Source organism: Agelaius phoeniceus, chromosome 2 (assembly GCF_051311805.1).
Source record: "Agelaius phoeniceus isolate bAgePho1 chromosome 2, bAgePho1.hap1, whole genome shotgun sequence".
Lineage (NCBI taxonomy): Eukaryota > Metazoa > Chordata > Aves > Passeriformes > Icteridae > Agelaius > Agelaius phoeniceus.
Genome location: NC_135266.1, coordinates 73,437,672 through 73,465,021, shown reverse-complemented (window position 1 = coordinate 73,465,021; position 27,350 = coordinate 73,437,672). Strand labels below are relative to the sequence as shown.

Sequence of the window (27,350 nt, the reverse complement as noted above, 5' to 3'; positions counted from 1 at the left end):
CCCACAAATATTTCATACATTATACACTTCTCCAAGCAAAGTACAGACTTAGTTGTTACTACATTTGCAAACTTAAGTAAACTATCATCATCTAAAAATCAAACCCAAAAAGGCTCTAAATTCAAGAGGCTCTAAATTTAGAGCAAAAAGGCTCTAAATTCCCTGAAACTTAACAAAATAGCGGGTAATGGATCATCAACACTGAGAAAGTCTAGAACTTTCATGATTCTCTCTCACCATTACCCTGATCTTATGTTCCCTTATATAGTCATGTGCACCCAGCCACTGATACCATGAACAGACTAATTTCTTGAATAAGTTGACAGATAACACAACTCAAACATCTGTAACAAAATTAGTTGCAGAAATTTCCAACAGACATTGATGGAACCTTTACATGAGGTAATCATTAGAGATAATATTCCTGTTACTCAAGGCAGATGATAGTAAGACAAGGACTTTGCAAGTCCTGTATACAAGATGAAATCATTGTAACGGATAAAATGTATAGTCAATGCAGAGTAGTTGATATACAGGGATTTTTTTTCCCCCTGAGGTGTTCCAGCTGCAATAAAACTACCAGAATAAGTACTATTTAAAGCTGTTCACTAACCTGTGACTAAAATAAGCCAATGAATATCCTCATACAGGTCGTCAAGCACTTTATTGTCAATTGAACCTGATGCTGGTGAGGCAAGTAACTGCTGCTGATGTCTTTGCAACTGTCCATGGAGCCTTGTCACTCGGTCTTCTAACAAACTGTGGACAAATAACAAAGTAGCTTTACTGCTTTTAAACTGTTTTGGCAAAGCTAGGCTTTTCCTATGTGACTGCTTTATCGATTTGCATTCATGACTATTTTTTTTGTACCTACCTTGTGAGAAGAGGTATGCAGTGCTCTGCAGCAATCCTCCCCAGCATGCCTACGCTAGCCAACTGGTCACAGAACTGGTCTCTGTCATCTTCCTGCAGCTCACTTATTTCTTCTTCTTCCCGAGAGGCCACACCGTTGGCAGTCTTTGGTTATTTCAACAAAATTAGAAGCAACCAGTTAAAGTCATATTTGTTAAATTCATTATCACCACAATTTTTTGCATTATTTTGGCTCTTTCTTGCAAGACAATTTGCACTTATGAACAACAGACTTATACTAAATTAGATGCAGGAGAGTTACAAAGAGTCAACATGGGTTCAATTGTTTTCAAATTAGCATTTCACAAACTCATTACCAAAATGCCACATTCAGTTAATTTGCTAACATTTAAATAGTTCTCAGTTGTCTGAGATCTTACATAATAGGCAGTGTTTTTCATGATTAAATGAATGTTAGTCCTTTCATTAAAGTTTTTCCCTAACCTACTGTTTGAGAGGAAATAGTAGTTTAAAAAGTACCACTAAATTTTTAAAAAGTACATTAAAAGTAAATGCTATAAACTCAGAAAACAGCAGACTAATAATCTTGATGATCTCAGTTTTATTTCTTGCTGATGCAGGAGCTGCACTGTTCAATTTCTCAAAGCTTATCTTGGTTGCATTATAAAACTATTTAAATTATAATCAGATCTTATTCCTTGAAGAGATGAACCATGATATGCAGAAACCAATTACAAATATTAAAAGTGTTTCTTTCTTATCTATTAATCATAAAATTTATGCAAGTAACTAAGTAAAATACAAGAGGCGGAGAAAGCCATCAGTCGGCTTTGTTTCTATAGAGGCCCTGGAAAACTGAATCCACTCCTTATGCAAAGTGCTTTTAATTCATCTTTTCTTTATGTAACCCAGCAAATCATTCTCTTTTGGCAACTTCAAAGCTGCAGCTGTTTATTGAAGGGTGAGCCTCTGCTCTCAAAGCAGACACTGAAAGTTCCTGTTGCCGCTTTGATATAGAACAAGAAGCATTCTAAAATGCCAGCTGTGGCTTTTAAAGGTTACCCATGGGATAAATGACTTATCTCACAGAATGACATGAATCAACCTGTGTACACAAGTTATGTCAAGACCGCCTGATATGAATTCAAAGCTCTCTTGTGAAATATTTCTCTCAGTTTTGGCACTGTTATTACCATCTGTTACATATTGAGATAGCAGAATTATGTTTTACATAGTGCTTTTCAGAATGAGGTACCTCTGAGATCTTTGCACAGCATCAAATTAAAGAGAGATTTTATACAGTTATTGAATTGAATCTGTGCAATAACTAATTCATCCAACATTCACATCCAACTGTCGGTATAGGAATCTATTTTAGTAAGATCCAGATTCCTGGCAAATGGACAAATCATCTTTCTTTTTCAATGGTTCAAGAGATACTTGTTATACTTGTAAATTTTCTCTAGACAGTCAACTGTTCAAAAACTCAACTGGGAATTTATTTTATCCAAAAAGAACACATATTCCAAGTTTCTTCCACTTTGAGTGCAGTCAGTCTACCTTTTTTTTTCAGATATTTATGCATGTCAGTTATATTTTGAAGATAGTGCATGGGAGGCAACAATCACAAAAAAGGCCCCCAATTTCACTGAGAATTTTAACTAAAATTCTAATCCAGAAGGAAGGTCAAAAATTTAGTCACTGTATCCATGGAAAGAACAAGATACACATTGATTTGAGTTACAGCTTTACTTTTCTTCTTTTTTTTTTAAAGTGATTTCCAACTTTACATTCCTCTAGCTTCCCTCCAGAATGAGAGAAATGGACTGGGAAATCACAAATGAGTAACAAGTTCAGCACTTTTTTTCATTTCTGAAATCATAAATGGCAATTCTATACTAGCTGCCTTGAGCTACATAATATACAGACACCAAAAGACACGGGCCAATTACTCTATGTTATCATCTAAAACTACTACAGTGAAGGCTTACCAAATTCCTTGTGCCATCAGGAGCAGCTAGATGGCACTGAATGTAGGAATTAAAGACTTGAACAGCATGTTGGGTAAAGAAACCTTTATGGAAATGTTTGTCATCTTGGACCAAAGTAAGCCAAGATTCCAGTAACTTATCATATGCCTCCATATACACCATGTCATCTTTGTCAAGCTGCAAGAGATGAAAAATAAACAAATAAAAAATCTTATTACTAAATAGCTAAACCAGAGGAACATACTTATATTTATCATTATTTTATAGATGCTCTTCTACTGTTGAAACAAACAAACAAAAAAAATAGTATCTAAGGATAGTTAAGAAAATATCAAAATGAACTGAAGCAAAGCATCAAAAAGGTCACTGCAGCTTTCATGCCTGCTAGGCTTTAAAAAACCTGTCAATGTGTTTAGCTATTTCTCTTCATCTGCTGTTGCATATAGATTTATAGGTATTCCACTATCTCTGAAATAAAGAGAGAGGAAAAACAATGATTCCAGGGGAAATCACTGCAAGATTATAAGTGTTCAAGAAACCTTATTAGAGGTAGCCAGTTTTGATGATGAATCCCAACTTCTCATTCTATGAACAAACCAAAACCCAATGAATTAGAACAGAATAAGCCTGCGGCTTTAATTACTCAGTGCATTTCAACAGATGTTTCTTCTTTTTAATTATTCATGTGCTTATACATAGCACATAAGTTGCCAAAGGAAATAACTTCTCTCAAAAACAAAGTCCAGAGTTGCAGGCAAATGAAAGAATCCAAAAAGCATTGGCCAAAGTGGCCATTTCTTTTAAAAAGTATTTTTAATGTAACTCTCAAATTTTTGTTTTGATGCAAAATTGAATGTTTGTAAATACATCCAACTTCAAAAAACTTCAGCGCTGACTGTACATCCTACTAAGATGTTGTCTGCTCAAGTTTTAACCAACAGGATGGCTCACAGAAGTTACCCTGAGATAGCAATGGTTAGTAAAATGGTTCAATTATGAAATAAAGAGATATTAAGGTCTTAATTATGCTCCAGACACAAGAATTCCTGACTTCCAGTGAAGATACAAACACGGCTGGATGAACAGGCAAGGAAAAGAAAACACTGGCTGGATGACTGATTAAGAGGAAAAACTGATATCACATTGGAAGCATTCCAAGATAGCTTCACAGCATCCTTTTGTAACTGCAAAGTTGTCATATTTGCAGAAGTTAAAATATGGGACATACTGACGCAATTGTGAAAACAAAACCTGAAGGTGACAAGGAGAGAGGCAAAATTCAACGCTAATTTAAGTCATAAATTTAGGAAAGACACCCCAACATACCTTTTTAAAACTTAGCTAAAGACACAAAAATTTATTGATAGTCATTCAGTGCTGAAGTACTGTGACATGCATGTAATATATTTACATCTATAACTTACATATAAGACTTTTAATATTTTTAATAATTGAGAGTATTAACAATTAAACAGACATGGTTTTATGAAGAACAAAATACTATTAAATATAGCCAATTCATTTATTTGAAAAGGTAATAAAGAAGTTACTGCCATGAAGAAAAAATATTTCTACACTTAAGAGATATTCTCATAAGAAATCTAGGACTAATAAGTGCATCCATAAAATAAATGCCCAAACATTAGAAAGATTTTATTCACATTGAACCAATCTGGTCCTGAAGAAAACTTACTAAAACATCCCAATTCTTATTTCAGATTAGCTACTGCAGTGCTACCAAAGATGTCATACAGGCAAAGTGCCAGGCTGTAGACTGGGAGCTGAATCATTCTGATGGATCAAAACTCAGATGTTCAAGAGAAGCAAGACAAACCCAATAAATGTAAAGCAAAGATGCTTAATTCCTCTTAATTTCCTCTCCGTGAAACAAAAAGAGATTTGGTCCTTCTTCCTTCCTAGTTTGCTGACCCTTTGAAGTAGAAACACTTTGAAAGTTTGTTCAGCAACAAGTTGCAAAGAGCTGGAAGTACAGCAGAGGGGACCAAATTCAGAATGATCTCTGCTATCACATGATATTTGAAAAAGTATCATGAAACAGGAACAGTATTTAATATTGTTTTTGAGAAAAACAAGCCTTTGATGACATTTTTATTGGACTTTTTATGCAACATCCTGTTCATACTCTTTACTAACAGCACATGAGCTCACAGAAAGCATCACTGCATGCATTCTAAAAGAAATTTGGGAAAACACATTAGCCATGGCCAGGACATTCCTAAGCCAAAAGATTGTTTTCAGGGATGCAAAATAGTACTTCTATAGGCACAGCACATAGTGTTATTGCACCAGACAGTGGTACAAGCTAGTGTAAGCCCTTGCTGAGAGATTGTTTTAAATGGCATCATGTTGACCACTATTTTCATTAAACATGATTGCATATTCCAGTTCTCGAGTAACAAGGTGCTTACTGAAGGACCAACATCCCTTTAGTTCCTTTGAATTTAAAGGATAGCTGTCTGTGGTTTTGATGGATCTTATAAAGGCTTCAGCAGCATTTCTAAATGTACTGGTGAACACTGGAATAAGTATTTGATATTCTACTAGAAAATCTCAAAAGCACACAAATTTTGACCAGTGAAGTTTGCAAAGAAGCTTTATTTTAGATTTTAAATTTAAACACTGATTTTCTGATTAAGAAATGAAAAAATGAAAAGTTTAAGTGAGGACTGGCCCAAATATAATACATTTTAACTTCGCAGCAAAGACATGATCTAATGCTCTGCAATGAATGCTAATTAGTACACCTGCACTCTCTGGTAAAGAAACACATCCATCAACTTTCTAACCAAATACTTCTATAATTATTTTCAAACTCATTCTGTCACTACACCAAACTGTCAAAACAAAGAAAATCATCCTTTCTCATGATAGTGGGGAAATCTTGTTTAGTATCTTGATAGTCTCATTTTAAATCTATAGCTACTGTACATAAATAGTTGAAGTGAAAGATTATTTACTTTAATTCTAACATTATTTTCCTTAAACTATGTGGCCTTGGTAGTTTTTATTTTTAATGCAACTTTTAGGAGCAGAACACTTAGGCGATTCCAACTGCTCTTTAATGTTGCAACTAAAGTTTCAAAGAAAAAAATCCTTTTAATTCCTGTGCTAGATCTGTATGCACAAATACCATTTGAACTGTGTCAGCAATGAAGGTATGACCTCAACAGCTTAGATGTTTGATGTTAAAAACAGATCTTAACGGCTACGCTCACTTAAATCAGAAACTCCTTACTCAGAACTCTAGGCAGCACTTAAGTTTCAGTCTGTCCATATGTTCATGTAGTCACTTTAAACTTTCAGAAGTGCAGCTTGTTCATTATCTACAACAGCAAGTCAGCAATACTTTCAGACTTTAATATTTTAAATTAATCCATTCACTTAAAAAATTAAGATGAACTTTAAATCAAAATGACGTTGGAAAGATGCACACAGTGTGTATTTACATTCATTACACTGTGTGAAATAAAAAGAAAATCCTCTTGTATGTGATTGCAGAAATACCTGGGACAAAACCACTGAATTGACAACAGTTATTAACAAAATAGCCAAATTCTCATGTCACTTATGCTTATCACAAATAGAAGTGAAAAAGGCTACCCACTTTTTTAAGAGCAGCTACTTACCACTTCTTCCAAGGCAGCACTTCTTCCAAAAGAACAGGTGAGGTGTGCAAGGCAGTTAACAAATGAAGAGAAAAGTTCATTTGGAATGGCCGTTAAAATATTGCGAGGAAATACAGTTATCAGATTGCTGATAATACTGGAAATTCCCACTGCTTCAGAGTCTTCTATTTCAATTCTATAGATAGAAATAGCAGTTTTTTGCCATTAAGAAAATTATAAAAGGGAATTGGTTTTGTTGATACATTTTCAATAAATCTATTTCATAATAAGCACCACCTACTTTAATCTGTCCTTTCTCAATTTAAGCAATCCAACAGTATGCACAAATTACATCCAGAAATAAGCAAGCCATACCACTTCTCCACACAGATATATTACAGTCCAAACTAAAGATTAAAAGATGCCATCTAAATTTAGAGAGCAGGCATACATACCCATTGATAGTATTCAGTAATCCCTCAATGAAGTGTGCCAGGTAATCAACTTGGGAACCTTCATCAGGAAAGACTGGCCCGTGCAAAGACGCCAGCTGTGCCAGGCACTGTAATGAATCTTGGGCCATATCTGTATCTTCTCTGATTTTTCGATGTACCTTTCAGGAAGTGAGGTAGTTAATAATACATGAAAACAGGGTGTTCTTACAACAGTCACATGGCTCTCAATCCAAAAGAGCACACACCAAAAAAAGCCTACTATAACTTCCACTCAGTCTGAAATACAAGAGTTTCTGCAACTCTCTAAAGCATGGCAAACGTCAAGATCGTGACTCAGCTCACACAATCTCAAGCCTTGAATTAACTCACTGAAACTAACATTTAGTTAAGGCTCACCTACATGTTGAAAATTGAACTGTCTATTGAATGTTATGTCTTAAAGAGCGAAACAGATGCCAGCCAGTCAGACATGCTGCTCCTTCTAAAAACAGCAATAATGACAGTCATCTCTATTATGCTAACTATGCCTAGGCTATAGAGTCTTGCTAAAGTTAGTCAACAAGTTCAATCAAGATTATATAGATGCTTCTTTAGCAGAAGTAAACACTGAAGACATGTACAAAAATGAATGCATCACTTCCTTGGCAACACCCTTATATTATACAATGCCAACAGTAATCTTCCTGCATTTGTGCAAACTGTTATGTCATTATTTCTGTTGTTGAGACTTTCTAGATTTGAATCTTAACTACTTCAGTAAACATATTCTCACATACTTATTTTAATCAGTCAAGTAGAGATTTAAAGAATTTTTTAAGGCTCATGCCTATTTTTTCACAGAAGACTTATTGAATAAATAAACAAAAGAATATGAAGTAGCTTTTTCACACAAAAGTGAAATTTAGCTAAATTATTTCAGCAATATTATACCAAAAAAGTACAGTTAAAACACTAAGCACTTTTCTGTGGTGATATAGTTGCAAGTTCACCCAACTCATAACTAGTTGGATTAGCTGCACAGTTAATCCCTGAAACATCAAACTAGCAGGAGAAATAAACCCTGCAACAGAAATACCCCTCCTAATATATGTCCCACACGAGGCTGAGATTAGAAATGAAGGCTTTAGCTCTAACAGAGCAATCCTGCCAACTTTTGCAAGGTTATTAAAATTTCTCAGATAGGATAAATGAATAAAAATTACTACAATTTACTTACATTACCTCAAACACCAAACTACTATTGCAAGCCTCAACCACTGCAAATCAGGAATCTAAAACCAGAACTGACAGCATACTGCCCTGGCTAGCATTCACTGAAAAATAATAAAATACAGGCAAGCCTTGCTTACTACTAAGAAAAATGCAAATGTATTAAAGCAAATCTGCATATTATCTTTTTTTTTTAATCACAAATAAGTAATTGTAAACCAATCAAGCAAACAGATATGCAACTCTAACAACTTCATACTATTAAACATAGAAGAAGGGTTAACGTGTAAGCCAAAAAGTTATTTGCATGTGGAGGTTCACAGCTGACAGTAGCAACTGTCTGGATAGTCTAGACAGCTGTTCAGATTCTGTGTAGCTGCTGAGAGTTCTGCCAGTGATTTTTTTCACCTTTTCAAAACTGCTGGATAAACTTGCAGTAACAAAAAAATAAAATAAATATTTAGGTTTATCGAAAATTCTGTCAATTAAGGACGTGTATCCAAACACATACTGTCAAGCAGCACTGGAGAGTTACATTTACATTGTCTTACAACAATTTTGTCCAAGTTTTGAGCAGATTTCTCTGCTTTGCAAAAATGAAAAAAAGCCTGAGAATGCTGAATTCTCAGATCCCAAGGGATGTAACCTAAGTCAAATTGCATAGCAAATAAATTTATAAGTCAATATATATTGCTGCTGCAGTAAGTCTTAGTTGAACGATGATTACAAACTTCTCCCAACAGTTGTAAAAACAAAACAACACAATTCTATCCATTTTTAACATTGTGGGGCTTTTATATTACAGAAATTGAGTACTACATTCCCCTTTCCCAACACCACCTCTTCCTTATTCCTTCTAACTTCCTCTACTTTAACCTTTGTGGATTTCCTTCGTGCTGAGGAAAGAGATGCAGAATTCTGTATGCTTAAAGTAGCTAGAAAACTGCAATTACATTATGTATTTTCAGCTGTTCTGTTGAGCAAATGCTTTAATATCAGCAACCACACACTGTCCGTTTGATATTTTCTGAGAGCCGTTACACCTTATCTGAAACATTCACTACTCTACTAGTGCTCATCGCGCTTGCTTGTGTATAATGAGTACATGTCCAGAAGTATTAAAGGTATAAAAGTTGAGATGACTATAAACTTTTTTCTACTGGTAGTGGTCACCAATTTAAAGCAATGAATAGGCAAAATACAAATTCAGTACCCTAGGAAAAAGACAATACTTCTGTCTGCTTAGATAAGCAAGCTAAAGTGAACAGAATCAATCCTACCTGATGGAAAAGGAAGAGTCCGACAACACAGTTTTAGAACAGGAAGGAGCCGCTTTCCCTGTGGTCTGGACTATGAAAGTTGAAGAAAGAAACTTACTGTAAAGAAAAGCTCCATAACTCTGCTGTCCAGGAGGGTCTCGCGCCAGGATTCTGTTGGCTTTAGCATCACATTTTGTGAGGATTCAAACATAGCTATATAATGTCTGCCCAGTTATCTGGTGTCAAGGTCAACAATAACATTCCTACTTGGCTTTAAAAAAATCCTAGATACAACAGGATCCATTCAGAAAGAATGTAATGGAAACAAACTTTAAGCCTCTTCACATACACAGCATAATTCATGCATGAGGCCAAGGAATAAAAGGTATTAAGTATTGAAAAAAAGAATGCTCCAGGAATGTTAGATAACAGTTTGATCATAATTATGAGACATACCATAGCGATACGATCACTTTGATAACCAGGGTGTCTAATGTGACACTGTGAGAAGGGAAAAAAGCAACCGCAATTAACAGGTGTTAAAATTTATGCAAAATAGGAAATCATTTTCTAAAAAATTTTCCTGGCAGCTTTTAAAAAGGTCTTACCATAGCTAAAGATAGCTCATTGAAATCTATATCCTATTTTTCTAAATAGCCAGATATGTGTCACACAATGCAGATATGTTAGCCCTGCATGAATCTACATTTTCTAATCACACTGAGAAGAACAAAAGCACAAGTCAGCACAAGGCATTGTCGTATTCAAAACATTTGTAAGAGACGCTCATGAAAAATGCGCACGCTGTAAAGACACAATTTTGCTGCACTCATTTCAGCTCTCACCATGTATTTTGGCATAACTTAATTTACAAAATTCTGCCAATATTCTAGTACAGAAAAAACAGAGACATGAGAAAAAACATTTAAACAAACAGGTTCAATTATTTGTCAATCTGATCACACAACAGTTTTAATCAAAAATTTTTGGAAGTACTTCTCTTTGTGACACCATCCATTTCAAGTAGTAAAACTGCTTTAACCTAGCAACTACTAATGTTTTATTTGTCTTTCTTAAACCCTACATTATCCTCTTTGATCCCTTTCTAACCCAACCATCAGAGTAAGTAACAGCATGTTCAGCTGTACATAATTTACTTACTGGTGATGAACAGCATTACCTTTTGTAGTGTAAGTAATCCGGTACTACAAAATGTGTATAAGAAACTATTTCTATGTCTAGAATGAAATAAAATTTACAATGGTATCATTAAAAACAGAAAACCCTTTAAGTTTTGATGTGTTTTGTTTAAGGGAAAGAATATTTAAAGCAAGTAAGTAGTTTAATACGAAAAATTGTGTCACAAAGCAGGATGCACAATTTCAGTTTATTTATACTTGTCTTCTGAGTTCTGCCACAAAACAAAATTCCTAACAACACTGTGCAAAACTACATTCCAAATAAAGGGACTTCTCCCACAGTACAGTACCAACCGGATCTTCACCAGTGTTATGTGTCCAGGACTGCTGTCAGCACATTATACTGCATAAGAACAATCACGGGTTTTCACATTAGCGCAAAATAAAAGCAGATTCACAATTTTCAAGATTATCAATGTATGTTGAATTAACAGATCTGCATTACTTCAGATGGGGAAAAACTACGTGCCACAGAATTTTCTACTTTACTTCCATCTGAAACACCGATGTAGTTTAATTGATCAAATACGCTTTGGTTCTACCCACTTAAAAAAAATAATTATATGTGCATGAAATTATCACATGCAAGCATTCTTTATCAGGAGTAATATTCTAAATTAAAACTAATTTTATCTGGCAAATAAGGCTGTGCCTTTTTTCCTTTCCATTTAGAATGTCTTAGTCAAAATGGTTTTTTGAAATTGCTTACTGACAAGAATGTCCTTTGCTGTGACTCTCCAATAAGCTATTGGCTTGGATGTTTTATCAGAAGACAATTATAAACACATTATCAGTCTGTGAAAAATTTACTCTTTGCTAGGTTGAGTCTACAGAGGGGACCAGCTACGAAATGCTTTTCACATGGAATGAAAGAAGCACTAGTTTGCTGTCACAATTTTAACAACTCACTATTTAGAGGCCTTATCCTGTTATTTTTAGTCTTGTTTCTCATGCTAACAGACTGATGACACATCTGACAATAGGAGATTTGGGGGTAAAATATCTGTTCACTGAACATCACAAATTATGACTCCACCTATCATGGAGATCTTGCATCCATTTTCCAGCATGTATTACATGTATGCAAGCATTAGCAGAAACTGGCTGTGGAGATGCTTACTGCCACAAAAGTACTCCAGCTTAAGTTGTGCTACAGTTTGGTCTTTGTAACAGCAGTCTAGTTATGCCAAACCTGAAAAAATGGCACTGAATTACCTCCTACATGGGTGTACACAGGACAAATGCACTCTTCATTATCCAAAATTAATTTACTTGTCAAGACTTACAAAGAAACAAAAAGTACAGAATGAGCAAAACACTTTTTTTTTCTAAGCACTCAAGCTTATGATTTAGACTTACAACATAGATAAATGATAAGCATAGATTAGTCTACTATGACATCCTGGAGAGTTTGGGGATTTTTTTGTTTCCAGAATGAAAAACAATTGTAAACCACTTCTGGTAATAATACAAATGTTTGTAACATTCCCAGGTGTACTGAGAAATGATAAACTTTTAATAAAATTCACTTTGAATTATATGGAAATCCGGACTAACAAACAGCTACCAGAAGCATGTCAATGTTTCAACCATTTTGCAAGGCTTAGGACACTGATTCCTTCAGAGACTTGAATCTTCTGCATGAATTAGATTATTCAGTGATGTGAACTGAACTCGATCAAAAATCATAAAAACATAATTAGACACCTTAATGTATGATAAGGTCAGTATGTTGGCTATTATTGTCTAGAGAGGAAGACAAGAAGACCATAATGTTAAAAGAGATTTTCTTTTATCTTTGATTCAATTTATGCATGTAGACATCAGCTCTATGCTTAGTTTTGTTTCATGAGATGGAAAAATAACAGTAGTTTTTTCAAAGTAATAATTTTTTAATTTAAAAACTAATTTAGAAAAAAAAAAGTTTAAGGTTTTATGTGCTTCTTGGAGGAACATGAAAACCATAAAAAAAACCCCCTCAACAAATGTGTAGTTTTCCTCTCACTCACTAGCCTCTGTCTCATGAAGGGACTGATAGGTGAAGATGAATATTAAAATATTTCATATCCTAAGGTAGTCATGAGGGATTACAATATTTTACTTCAGTACTTCAACAAATTCCAGTATCTGATAATGAATCCCACAATCTTTTTCCCAAGAGAGGCAAGGCTTGTTCTTCCACAAAATAGTATGTTGGAACTCAAAAAACAAAGCTGAGATTTCTTCTACTAGAGCCCCATTTGTAAGTTTGTGCACAGAAGTGAAACTTCTCAGAAATGGAGGGAAAAATCCTGGAGTGCTAAAGTCTGAATATCTTTCTTAAAAGTCATTTTAATCCCTTTACTTTTGTTGTTTGAAACATTTCTGGACTTTGTGCCAGTCATAGACTTGCATTTTAAAAATAAAAAACTGCATTAGGGAGGTACCTGCCCTCCAGGGTTATGTTAAATACTGATTTTATCTGAATTTATCTGAATTTTTAAGACCTTCTCTGGCTTTCTAGCTAGTGAGCCAAGCACATGGGATGAGTCTAAGGAGCAACTGCCTAAAACTGCTGCAGAGGCTTGCTGCCCCCTATGGAGAAATCCTTCACAGACCTTTCCATACCTTACACTCTCCACAAATACATCCAGCAACCAGGACAAGGAGCATATGCTTAAATATTAAACAGAAGTAGTCTTAACAGTCACGAGAATCAAACAATACTTTGTGTTGGAGACACTGGACTCAGATTGCAGGAACAGGAGTAGGAAGTGCAGGAACACCCAAGCTAATTTTAAACCTGGCTGATTCCAGAGCCATACCAGTTCCAAGGCTCATGACCACCCATGTGGATTCTGCAGTTCTTGGTACATTCTGCTGCAGCTTATGATATGCAAGCTGATCACTTCCAGCCTACCTGGCACATAAAGCACCCAAGCACATGTGGCTGCCACACAGATGTGGCTGAGGAGTCACACCTTTCCACCACACACCAGCTGCCATCCAGGGTGCCATAACCATCACTGCAAAATTGGAAACTTATAAAACACTGGGGCAAGAATACAGAAAACCAGCTCCTCTTCCCAAAAAAGGTCATTCCTGGTCTCTTCCCCTCTTCTGATATTAATGCTGTTAAGATGTTCCTATATTGCGAACTGATTACAGAATTCATTGGGAAAACGGAAATGATGAAAGACTGTTAAAAAGCTCAACATCAATATAAATATGTTTAGTGCAATTATGACAGAATTCAGGGGATATTCCAATCTTCTTGGGTTTGCACAATGATGTCTTAAAAAGTTGCTAGAAAGGATTGACAAGAAAACAGTGTCCTAGAAATAATTACTAACCATCAGGGATTTCAAAGCCAGGTCAGTTTGCACCTAGAAGCAGTACATGATAAAAATAAAATGCAGCTCTCTTAAATACAGCTGATTCAGTTACATTGAATTTTGCTCTATATCCCAATACACAGACAGGATAGTGCCCCTATTCTTCATTTTTCAGATAAGAACAGACTGCTGCAGTAAATTCAGGATAATTCCAGGCTGCTAACAAACACAAGGCCTATGGAAAGCAGCCATGGTGCTGAAGAAATCAATGTTGTCACTCCTTGGTACAGGTAGAATAATTTCTGCAGCTGTGCAACAAATCAAACCTGGGACCAAAACTTGCTAACAAAACCCCACCACATTTATAGCCAGGTGGTTCCCTGCTCAGCATGGGAGGTAATGAGGCAGGATGCTTTTTCAGCAGCAATGCCAACTTGAACCATTCCTCAAAATGAACCTTGAGTTTTCTGTGTCCTTTTCATGCGCTTCCATAATGCACAACAGATGGTACCAATCTGGGTTGGATTGAGTTCAAATCTTGGAAGTCTGCAGAGCTATATGGTTCACAGAACCTCCCAGACAGGTGTCTCATTCTGGCTTGAAGTTTAAAAGAAGTTTTCAAAACAGAGATATTAACTGTGTGGCCAATGAACACAAAAATGTTCAGATCAGACAAAAGCTTCAGTCAGTTCATACAACTGCCATGGCACCAACAATTCCAATGGAACGGCAATGATGTGTGTTAGTAGAGTGCAAACCACCAGGTCTACATAACCTGCATTTTCAATCCCCTATACTACAATCACTTGAACATTTGCCAGCTTGCCTCCAAGCAAGTACAGGCACTAAATCCAAAACAAGAACTAAAGCTCAAGTATCTCTTTATTCATGTACTGTAATCCATACATTGAAGAATAAGGGATAAGTACTTTTATGACAGCTCCTAATGACAGATAATAGATACCTTTCTGTAGATGGGAGACAGCTGCACACAATTCTTATGTTCTGTTCAAGAACTTTTACATTTGAGGACATTCAGCCAAAGTCCATTAGAATATGGCTGCCAGGAACAGAAAAATCCCAAAGTCAACAAGAGAAATATCTCTGGAAATAAAATGATAGAAATTATAATTACATCCTGACTTCACAGGATGTGTATGTCCATGCCAAGGTTCATAAAAGCCCAACAACACTCAGCTCCTTAAATGGAGACTTTGGGTATTCACAATGTATTAAAAGTCACATTCTTGAAGGCACTTTTGTAAAGGAGAGGGTAGTACTTTTTAATACTAATCATCTGTCCTTCCTTAATTAGTTGAAACATTCATTTAAGAAAAGAGGCTGTTAAAACTAGTTCCATACAAGTAAATAATATTTAACAATACTGTAACAGTACTGAAAAAAGAAACTGTGCAGAAGCCAACATGCCACAAGATACTATCTCTGAAGCCTCCACAAACACCGGGTAAACTAATATCTCAAGGTGGCAGATAAAAATAACAATAGATGATTGCTGGAAAATGAAATAGGAGAAACTGGACATGACTGAAGGGAGGCCTCCTAGGTCACTGTGCCTTGTCCTTCCTACTGCAGGCACTACATCCCAAGATAATTTAAAAATACTGAGTTCCAACTTGAAATAAGGTAGAGTTTCTTCCTTTGTTGCTCTAATGACGGGGGTATTCCAGAATGCATCTTTCATGGTAGCAACAGACAATGCAGACTCACCACAACTTTTCTTACAATTGGTGGCAACACTGTCCAAAACTGCATTTAACAATGCAACATTTATAAAGTTGCCCTATAACAGGACAGAATTCTTGAGAAGTGGTATGTTTTGATTCAATTCTAACAACCTGGGGATTTGAATAATGAGCCACTTTGCAAGAGCCACCTTACAGTTGATGCACATTTATGCTATTTCCCTTCTTTGGAGATACAAGAATCTTGCTAAATATTACATAAATGTACTGCAGATTTCTGTGATGCTGCAGGAAATACTGAGAATCAATACTATCTTGCCAGGGGAAATACCAACTAAAGGAAAAAAGATATACCTGAGAATACAATGGATCATTTTACTCCATGCTTCAGGTATTAAATTTATGCCCATTGCTTCAGCATATGTACTGTCAAGATGTGGAAAGAGGACACCAAAAGGACTTTAACCAATCAATCAACACAGCAATTCTTACATTCTTATGTAATGTGCTATCTATTTAGAAACTACAGCCAAGCTAAGTTTCACTGCCCATGAGCTAACAATCAACAGTTAAAGAGGTCATCTTAAGGAAAACAGATTTATGCCACAATACAATCAACATGGCACTGTAAACCCCAAGAGTTACTGAATCTTTGGCAGCTAATACCAATTTTTCTAAGAGATGACTGAGGATGTTCCAACTTCTGTGAACAGAGGTTGATATATATATATAAATAAAGAAGACCCAAGCTGGTGCTGTATTCTTTCAGCAAAATGAAGCACCCAATAGTAGAAAACAAAAAGATGGTATCAATGGATCAGAAACTACAAAAATATTTGAAATTGATCCATTAAGAGCATTTGGGTCCATCCGATATCCAGAAATGGCCAGAACTTAAGAGCTGTAGTATCTAAAGTAGGCCAAATAGCAGAAAATATGATTAATCTTAGCAGTAGTATGGCTTGATTTGGTATTTCTAGTAACATTTATTTACTAGCACTTAAATCACTTGATATTATATAGATGTATAAAGGAAAGCTGAAATTCCAAGGCTCCACATGTTGCATGTGTCTATCCCTATCTGGTTCCACCAGTGTAAACCTTAGCCAAGGACAAAGGAGCTCATGAAGAACTACAGCCTTCACTTTGGAACTATACCAAGATCCCAGACACACCAAGGGGTTAGAAGTGATTAAGAGCAGCACTGCAGAGAAGGAGCCAGGGGTGATGGCTGATGAAATACTCAACATGGGCCAACAGTGTGCTCAGACAACTGCATCCTGTGCGGCATCAAAAGGTTGAAGGAGGAGATTTCTCCCTCTACTCTTTTTCTGTGAGACCCCACCTGGAGTACTGACTACAGTTCTGGTGTCCCCAGCATAAGAAGGACTCCATGGAATTGATGGAGTAAGTCCAGAGGAGGACACGCAGTTGACAGGAGACTGGAGCACCTGCCCTGTGAAGACAGGCTGAGAAAGTTGGGGCTGTTGAGCCTGCAGAAGAGAAGGTTGGGTGGAGATCTTGTAACAACCTTCCAGTGTCTGAAGGGAGCCTACAGGGAAGCTGGAGAGGGATTCCCTCTCAGGAACTGCAGTGATAGGACAAGGAGTAATGGGCATAGACTGAGAGGAAATTCAGGTTAGTTATTAGGAAGAAATTCCTTCCTGTGAGGATGATGAGGCACTGGAACAGGTTGCCCATAGAAGCTGTGGATACCCCAGCCCTGGAAATGTTCAAGGCCAAGTTGGATGGGGCTCTGAGCAGCCTGGTCTAGTGGAAGGTGTCCCTGCAAGATCCCTTCCAACCCCTTATCGTTCTATGATTCTGTATTTAGGACTGCATCAGAAGTTTGTGCAAAGCCAGACTAAAATACAGAGGGAACCACCACTGCACAATACAAGAGCATTTCCTTTCTATTTAAAATCCCAAATACACTTCTAAAGACTTTTATAAGGTGCAATAATTTGACCACAGTCTCCATTTTACAGGCACATGGGCTAAATTCCTCTCTGAACCCCTGCCAAATCACTTCAGGGATGAATAGAAGTGGGATATTTACTTTTAATCCATGGAACCATTCTTAAAGCCAATATAACTGGCATTCTGCTTTACAGATGTGAACCAAGGAATATCCAGTTTCCAATAAATTTACTTTTGCTGCCTGCTGCATAATGAAGAGACTAAAAGAAAACAAAAGCACACATGTATCACCTTCTGACTGCCACCCCTGGAAAGCAAATAAAATCCTTCACAGTGGATTTGAGGGCAACATCAAGATTCCTGCAGCATGTATAACTTGGTAGCAATTTCAGAAGTTTTAAGAAAAAAGTTTATAAACCAGCTTAAAAGTTTGCTGAGCTTCTTAAAGGTAGTCTGGCTATTAAAACAGGTGCTATAATGATTTACTACACATACTGTCTAAAACCTCTATTGAATAAAGAGTGTGATTGAGTATTTCTACAATATTTGTCTTGCTCATTTTTTGGACTGAGCATTTTTCTATCTTTTTTTTCTCCTCTCCTTCACTAAGAGCCTTTCTCTTTCTTATTCCCATTCCCTCCTCTACTTTCCAACTCCACTTTTTTCTAGACTAATGAACAGCAGATACCCCAAAAGTATCAAAACAGAAGCAATGGCACCTGTGTAAAATGAAGTTGACATTTCTCAGTTACCAAAGACTTTTTTTCAGGCTGAAGATATTCCATGTTCTTTTATGGGGAGTTAGTTCACCTGCATGAACATGCATATTCCTGCATGATGGGGCATTTGCCTGTCCCTACCTCTTCTCTAAGGGGGAAAAGTAGGACAGATCAGATCTCTGCGCAAAAATTGATCTGGGCTTAGACTCTTCACCACATGGTTCTACACTGAAGCAGTATATTGCACTTTTCTGTTCCCTGCACCAACCAGACTGACCATAAACCTGTAAAAGGTGGGTGCTCTGTGCATTTTCTCTTCGATGTAAAATACTTTTAAACTTTAATGAAGGCCAACAGCAGCTTCTGTAGGTAAGCATGTCTTAGCAAGTATGGTGGAGACAAAAAGCAGAAGAAAACTAACAGAAGAAAACATAAATCAATGACTAAACACAAAGCTTCTAAGTTCTATGTTTTACTCTCCTTGCAAAGACTTTACTCCTCACCCAAGAAGAGACCCAAGTCAAGGGAAACAAAGGGCCTGACATGAAAAGGATATAATTTGGAGGAAGGAAGTTCCAGCTTAAGACCTGATTGGCTAGTGCAAGATAACGCTGAAACACTGAAGACATCTGAGCATTGAGGTTTTCACGTCTGCTGAATTCCTGAAGTACCTCTACTGTGAGCATGAAGATCTGCCGCAGATCATCCTCCTACAGTCAGGACGAACACAATACATTCAGTATCTCAGTCATTAATGAAACGTTGATCAACAAGAAATAGTCTTCCAGAGAGAATATAAATTTCCAGTTTCACCCTGTTTTCATTAAAATATAGGAAATACTCTGAAATTACCAGTGAGAATCCCCCCTTTCATCAAAATTGATTATATTTGCAAAAACTATGAAAAAAATCCTCACATAAATACTGGTCGTTAAAAGATAAAAAACCAATATGTTTTTAATAAGTGGTGGAGAAAAGAGTTGGTCTTTGGCATGAAAAAAAGTTGGTAAGTTGTTCCACAACAGTCAGTTTAAAGCAATGCCTTCACATAAACATTTCTGACTGGCCAAACAATACATCTGAGACAACCAGACTACACCATCTGCAATAATATTTTTAAATACATACATAGCTCTCCTTGGCTTTAAACCAAAGCTATATTTAAGACTATCATTGTTCCACAGAGTATTCATTTTGTTTGCAATTGGTAGCCAAGGAATTAAAGAGTCCAACGGCATAAAGATCTGTAGCTCTACATTCATAAAATGGGCACAAAGGGGTTGCACCTTTTTGATACAAGTTTTTTAAAAATACATTACCAATTTTCCTGAAGCAGCCAGTATCTGGATTGTTTGCAGTATTTTCCCTATTTAATGCTTTTAGGGACACAGTGTACCTGACTGCACTTGGCACAACAAAGTGTTTTTGCTTCCACATGTTTAAATTTTAGAAAGAGAGGTAGCATATATCAATACAGAACTAGTTTACCTGAAATATACGTTTACAGTTACCATGGAACTCCATGCTTAGTCCAATGTTGCTGGTTTTACTTGAACTTGAGAACTCGCTCAACAACGCCGTTAGAATGGAACAGGCCAAAGTTTGCTATAAAAAACATAAGGGGGAATAACATAACTAAAAGGTGTCCAGTAATGCAGTAGCACCTATAGTGTCCTTCATTTTTCTATTAGCATTTTAATACAACTACTACTTCAGTTCCTTCTAACACAAACTAGAACAAGTCAAACTTTCAGGAAAATAGATCCTTGGATGAACCATTTCTGGAATCATCAGGGCTCCATCCTTAAAAAAGAAATTTGAGTATTTGAGCAAAATAAAAGCTGGCATCTGTGTGATTGTCATTACAAATGAAATCAACTTATTGCAAACCATTTCCCAGCCTTGCCAATTACTTTGTCTTCCTGTGCACAGACCTTTACAGGTATTAGTTCCAGGGAAGATTCACTGTCCACTTATTTCTATTGATGTAAGAGTTCAGGTCCCTCAGAAGTTTGTTTCAGCCCTTCTTTGCATTTGCTACACTTACCATGTTGGTATTTGATCATGATTAACTTTGTAGCACCAAAAGTGATACAAGTTTGTCAAAAACAACTGCAATAACAATGTCTACTACATCTTTTCCCTCTCTCCCCATAAAAAAAATAGGAGAGGAATTCACAGAAAGCACTGATACTTGAAAGGTCTTGGATACCTCCCTCCAAAGCACCACATTGACATGCCTCAGAAAAAACCCTTAAAACTACTCTATTAAAATTATGTCTCCGAAGTGATATAAAATTGTTGAGAAAAAGGCATGCTAATTTTAGAGAGACAGATTCATGAAGACTAAAGGTTTTAAGTGTCTTTTTCATTCTCAAAATTTAATATAAGGTAAATGAAATGTTTATCTAAAACATTTACTTAAAAGCCAACTTTCTGTATGAAACACATGGCTCCAGCTTTTGTTGCTGTTTCCTGAAATATATAAAAAAAGCTTTTTTTCCTGATGCCAAAGTCCAGAAACCATCATCACCAGTTTTAATATCTTTTAACTGATCCTTGCACGCAAAGAGGAGCACAGTGGAGATGCAAGTAGTACTTCAGACTTGTGCCCTACACTGTTGTAACAAGCACAATAGAAAGTGTATACTGCTGAAATGAAAAGACTTTTTGTTAAGGAGATGTTCTTTACAAAAAGCTCCAAAATTACTGGCTATCCTCCCAGACTGTTTGGAGCCAAGGTGCCAGGGATGGACAGAGAGATAGGAATTGTTAAAGGGTCATGCATGCCAGCAAGTGTCCAGGGGTTAAACAGAAATATGCACACTACCTCTGAACACCCGAAAGATTAAAGTGGAGATGATACTATTTATGCAAGCTCATACAACAGCTGAGACCAGTGCCATCCACCCACCAACTGCAACATCTTTGTTCAGAAATGCCTCTGAAGTCAGTACCTTGACCCCCCCAGACAACTAGTTATCTTAGTCAGTAAACACTAAATTAACATTCTTACTTGCTAAATAAGTTCCAGACAGATCAAACATAGTGGCTTTGTGATAATACACAGGTTTTCTCTTCCACTATGCAATAAAGCTGCATAAACACAGCAGACCAGCATATTGCTGATCATTTGCTAAATAAAAGCATTCCCATTTTAAAGAAATTATTTATTTCAAGTGGACTATTTCTCATTTACAGTCAGCTCTGTCAAACCACACATATCACAAAAAGCATTTAGCCAATGAAAACCAGCACCATGATTTAAAGTACTCCAGTGAAAGTGCAACTTTCTCACTTATATACTAGAAGTATTTCTAATTATCTCAAATATTTCACAATTCAAATTTCAAATTTCTGTGCAAGGTATTCACACAAATAATTTTTTTAGTTAAAGAAAATACAGATTTGATCTAATATTAAAAACCAAAACAGTATAGACTAGTATTGAGTATTAAATCCAACATTAAAAGTTCCATATGAAAAGAATTAAGCTGTTTAAAAAAAAAAAAAAAAAGAACTACTAAGAAAAACCCCCCAAGTCTGACTTTAGAAGAATGCTTCAGATCAGAATACATGTTTCTAAAGAAATAATGCAAAGTTTTCTCACATGACTCTCTAAATAGCTTAAAATACAAGTTTTTATTTGATGCTTAATAATTACTGACTTGCATTTTTCAGCTCAAAGCAGCCATGACATAAGGACATCACTAGCTGCAATTACAAATCTGTACACTTGGATGCTCTGCAACATACCCTGATTACCTGGTACAACAACCAGGCAAAAATTAAACTGCTTCTGCTTTAGCATGCTAAGACCCTGACACCAAGCCACTAACCAGATCACCACAGGACAAGCAGGGCAGCGATGCAGACTACCCATCATTTGCAGTTGGTTGCCAATTACTGGAAAATCAATCACCAAGTTCAAACAGGCAGGAACAATAGGAAAAAAAGTTTATATGTATACAATAATTTATCCTTTCTCTTTGCAGAGTAATGTGCTAGTGCATGGTAAAATTGTGTTAGAGATTTTTATTTTGGTGTGCTTTTCTCCTGATTTCAAAGAAAAAATTAAAAGGAACATTAAATTTCATCACTGATGGTAAAGACATCTTTTTGAAAGTGTAAGGAGCAATGGGTACAGGTAGGCTGGCTGAATCTGCTAAGCAGCTTGAGCAGTGGCCTATCCCCTGATTTCAATGAGAGCAAGTTCAGATAGTTCTGGGACATCAGTACCTGCTTTGAGCATGACAGAAGAAAAATGATGTCACTAGATTCACACACCTTACTCCATCCAGCTGGCTAGCTCACAGCAAATACCAGGGCACACTGCACCCATCTGCTCTACTCTCTCCTACTGAATTCCCAGCATCCCCTCAATGTCCTTAACTTGGTATTTCAATACCTGGAGTGCAAATCCTGCCCCATTCCCTCACTATCCCTAGGGCCTCATGTGCAATATTTGCACATCCATCCGCTTGTGATGCCATCTGCACCTGTGCTTACCCCTTGTCAAGTATTTGCACAAAGCTTTGCAATACCACCACTGCTTCCCAAACTGCCATAAGACTATAGGAACTTATACAAACTATTGTCCACAGCAGTAAGATGACCATTTTCATAAGTATTAACAAATTATTAGCTTAAAAGAATATTTGCCTGGCCAGCTATTAAACTTTCCTGAATACACAATAATATTTCAGAAACTCTGGAATAAGGCTCAAGTAAATTTTACTAGAAATAAAATTTTATTTTCATAAAGTAATTTTACTGAAGGTTAACTACTATTTTGAATTATGTTTTTTTAATATACAGATACATTTGGTGTGAAGACACTAAGTACCTCAACATAAATATTATCAGAAGAAAGATTTCAATAATCTGAAAACCAACAATTTCAGAGAAACCAATGCTGGTGTGCTATGTGAACTAAAATGTCTTCCTCTTACACATAAGAAAATTGAATTCACCTAACACAAAATTCTAGGGTGGAGGGTTCTGGGGGTTTTTGTATTTTGTTTTTGTTTGGTTTTTTTTGTTTGTTTGTTTGGGAGTTTTTTTGTTGGTTTTTTTTTTTCTTTTGTTGATGGTTTTGGTGTGGTTTTGACTGGTTGGTTTGTTCATTTGTTTTCTGGTGGGGATTTGTTGGTTCTTTTTTAAAGGTTTTTTTTCAGGTTTTTGCCACACCACAGAAGAGATTAACAATGCAAGTTAGTAATACCACAGTGTAATAAGTAGAAAATGCACGTGACTCTGGGCATCATATTAAAAGCCAGATCTGAATGTCTATTGTGCAGCAATGCCATTAACTTCATACCAGTAAGAGTACACCTCTGAACCTAGTTTGACTCACTCCCTAGCAATTTCACTAGTTCTGCCACAAGTACATACCCAAACAATAAGCCCATCTAACAAAATAAAATCCTTCTCTTGTTGAGAGAGAGCATTGCCTCTGAGAATAGCTTGGCACTCACCCCAGTTAGCTTTATTACCAGGAATAAACTTTATGAAAGATCGCTATACATAAAATAGACTCTCAGCTGCTCAAACAGAAGATCAATGGGACTTGTGATAAGAGATTAACTTGGCAATCAGACACCCAGTAGTAACATCGTTTTAGTGGTTTTCTTTTCAAATGACTTTAATAAAACACAGACACTACAGAAAGACCATATGTCATTTTAACAATAAACAGCATTTATATATCATTCGTAAAACTCAGATGCAAAAGGTAAATTACAACTTATTCCTCCAAACGGAATGTCCCCTATAAAAGAAGCTAAAGCCATAATGTTTAAAGGGATTTCACACTTGTGCCTGGGCTGCCCATGGAATAAATGAAGTGCTTAATTTGAGGGTAGTTAGGTTACAGAGCATCTGAAAGGAAGAAGAGTTCAAATACAGCCTAGGAAAAAATGGACATGTGGTACATCAGCTCTGCAGCAATAAAGCCAACAGACAAAGCAGAATGAACTCCAATACCAAAACAGTTTCCTTGTTTTGAATTCAGAGCAGAGATACAGTTAGGTTGTCAGAGATTTGATTAAAGAATACATTTTACTACAAAATCTAAACTATCATGCAGTGCCTTCGGCAAGTATCATTTACATTTGCAGAAAAAGCAGTAAGCATATTTAAAAGAAGGAAGATTTTGCCTGAATAGAGCAAATCGTAACATCTACCCTTTACATTAGATCACTGCCAGCCTGAATATGCATTTAGAGGACTTTTTGTCTCCACATGTATAATGTAAACTCTGTTACTGAAACCAAAGGGAAGCCATGTGAAGATTTAATAGTATTCCTAAACTATTTAAATTTAACTTGCACAAGAGCAGGAAGAATCAAAGAATAAATGTATCAGAAGCAGAATTTGCTGTGTTGCTCCTAGGTGATAGAATTCTAATATGAGAATGTAATGAGAATGTAACAAAAGCAATTTTACTAAGTTGTTTAAAGCAAGGCTTGGCTTTCTTTATAAAGGCAATAGTAGTCTTTTCTTCTCTACTTTCCTTGAATAAGCACAGCTGTTTTTGCTAACATTTTCAGAGTATCTAAATCTCCAGAACATAAGGTGCAACTCCAAATTGGAAGGTTAAAATGATAGCCAGAGGACCAAAACAAGTATCTTTAAGTACACAGAATAACTGGGGCCACTCCAACTTTTCAACTTGGGAGTATTTCAAGATGGGTGGGGGACCCAAGAGCTGAAGTACTGGTTCCCAACCAAAGAAAACAAGAACCTATTTTGAAGAAATATAAGCAAGCACCAGGACCCACTGATTTTCATCTGTTCCTTCCCAAATGAGCCAACTGGTGGAAAAAAGCTATAGAGCAGGGATATGATGATAGGAATAGGACCCACAGCTGCAGTTCTGTGCTGTCAGCAGTAAGGGACTGGCTGGGCAGTGAACTCCTTTCCTCTCATTCCTTTTCTGCAATTGTGCAAAGACAGATGAGCAGCACCAGGTTAGCACATCAGAGCTACAGCAGAATAGTAAGCGAGACCTTGCTTCCCCTTCCTTGGGGGGAACCAGCCAAACCAAGGGAAACCCCCAGGGTGAGCTGAGAAAGAAAAAGTCAATTCCCCTGTGAATCACCATGGGCCAGAGGAAGATGATCTTGTGGCATGTGAAGCATGCAGGCTTTGGACAAAGAAAGAAGAGAAGCAGCAGCCTCTACTAATAATGGAAGAGGTCTAGGCAGAGTTTGCTGGAGCACAGTGTGCAAAACATGCTTTTCTTTTTTTCTTTGGAGACAGGCAAAGTTGCAAAGCAGAAATCAGGAGGAGGAAAAAAATAAAAAGTAATCTCATAAAAGAAGTTGAAGGCCTGAAAACCATTTATAAAGGTAACATCCTTCTCCAGGTCCTTGTCTGAATGCCACCAGTTGGATCTTCACTCCTACCACAGCTGCGTGAACAAATACAGGACTTTCAATTAAACTCAAAATAATGAATAGTTAGACTAGCCATGCAGCTCACCATCAGCAGCACCCAGCTTGAATATACACCATCCCATCAAGTGCTCTTTGGTGGGTTGGTGTCCTCCCTCCCCCCACTTTTCCCAGTACTCATTCCTGATCTTTCTTGCCTGGCTCTGCCTGCCATACTGCCAGCTATGTCAAATGAGCTGCATTACACGGCTGTGTTCCACGGCAGATCTGCCCAGAAAAAAATAAAAAGAGAGGCTGTGAGGGAGAAGGGGCTGTTTCTAAGCAGACTAACACAAAGATCCAGTATGTTACTGAACGCATTTATTCTTATGGGTACCTTTCAGAGGAAGAATGACTAAACACCAGGCAGCTAAGGTCAACAAATGTCTTAAAGAGGCTTTTCCCCTCAAGCCTGTTTACCTGTATGATACCACTGTTATAAAAAAATACATGGTATAACACATGGAAAAGCTTAGTTTCTTCCTTCCCAGTGAGTGTGTGAGGTCACAGGTGAGGGACTCCACAAGTGCAAAGCTCATGAGATGGCAAAATTGAGGAAAGAAAGGGTTTGGGATGCCATACATAGAACAGGGGATGCACATCTCACCACTTGGAACACATCTCCTCACTTCCCAGCCTTGTCGTTGGAACTGTGGCTCTAGTGTAAATGTAACTGGGAAGTTATCAATTTCTAGTAGTTATTAGGCATCTAAACTGGAGACTTGCATCTCTGGTAAAGCCAGCTCCCTTTCAACAGAAAAATCTGAAAACTGCAAAAGCAGCCTGATTAATTCAACTACTAAAAAGCCACTTATGTTTTAAAGTTCTCTTACATTTCTATCACTGAGTTTTAGCCTCACAAGTGGAGTAGTTTCTGGATCCTTAAAATTCCCAAACCAATCTTTAACACACTAACTTAGGCCTTTATAGAGAACTTATCAGCTTAAATATCCTGGTTCACCCTCTACTTTTTTAGACTCAACATGTCTCAAGGGCAATGAGGTACACAGAACAAGGTAACAATTTTATTAGACCAGAAGACACAACTTGGGGTGGATAATACATATGTTTTTGTCAAAATGTCAAAGTCAGGAGAGCCTCTCCAACTCCTACCCTACCACATGAAGCAGTAACAGCTAGACAGGCTTCCAGAACTAAAATTTCCTTTAAAGAATAGAAACAAGAACTGTAAATGCTAAATATATATAACTAGTTATCCAGGCAGCCATTATAATGGATAGATTAACCTCAATGAAGACTAATGCCTAGAGTTTTGCTTATTAGTATTTCCCACTGCTCACATGAAATCCATTCACAGCACATCCCTCAGAAGCTTTAGGTAATCTGAAGCAGCTGGATCTTCTCTCTAGCCCAACTAGGGACATTGAGAAACAGAACAACAGATTTACAAATGTTGCAAGAAAAGGAACTGTTAGGATTCCAGAGCTTTTCCATTGAGTCTTGACAAGTCTTCTTCCATATACAAAAAAAAATATGTAGACTTCAGATATGGAACTTTATATTAAAATACATTCAAAAAAACCACAGCTTCTGTTGCTTCCCAGTCCCATGTCAAGTCTATAGCAGCTGGATCCCTCTGCATCTGCCTACAGATATATTGGAAGAAATCGAGGTGTGATCCATAT

General features: G+C 36.8%; 1 protein-coding gene across 1 annotated transcript in view; it reads right to left on the bottom strand.

Annotated features, from left to right (window-relative positions):
• XPO4 (exportin 4) overlaps nucleotides 1–27,350 on the bottom strand; it is an 80,217-nt gene that overhangs the window by 23,792 nt on the left and 29,075 nt on the right. Inside the window, exons 5-12 of the mRNA XM_054654947.2 lie at nucleotides 19,757–19,873; nucleotides 18,825–18,978; nucleotides 9,532–9,644; nucleotides 6,946–7,103; nucleotides 6,512–6,686; nucleotides 2,865–3,041; nucleotides 875–1,017; nucleotides 614–759 (exon numbers count right to left, since the gene is read on the bottom strand). Coding sequence (XP_054510922.1) covers nucleotides 614–759; nucleotides 875–1,017; nucleotides 2,865–3,041; nucleotides 6,512–6,686; nucleotides 6,946–7,103; nucleotides 9,532–9,644; nucleotides 18,825–18,978; nucleotides 19,757–19,873 — 1,183 coding nt within the window. The remainder of the gene's footprint in view (nucleotides 1–613; nucleotides 760–874; nucleotides 1,018–2,864; nucleotides 3,042–6,511; nucleotides 6,687–6,945; nucleotides 7,104–9,531; nucleotides 9,645–18,824; nucleotides 18,979–19,756; nucleotides 19,874–27,350) is intronic.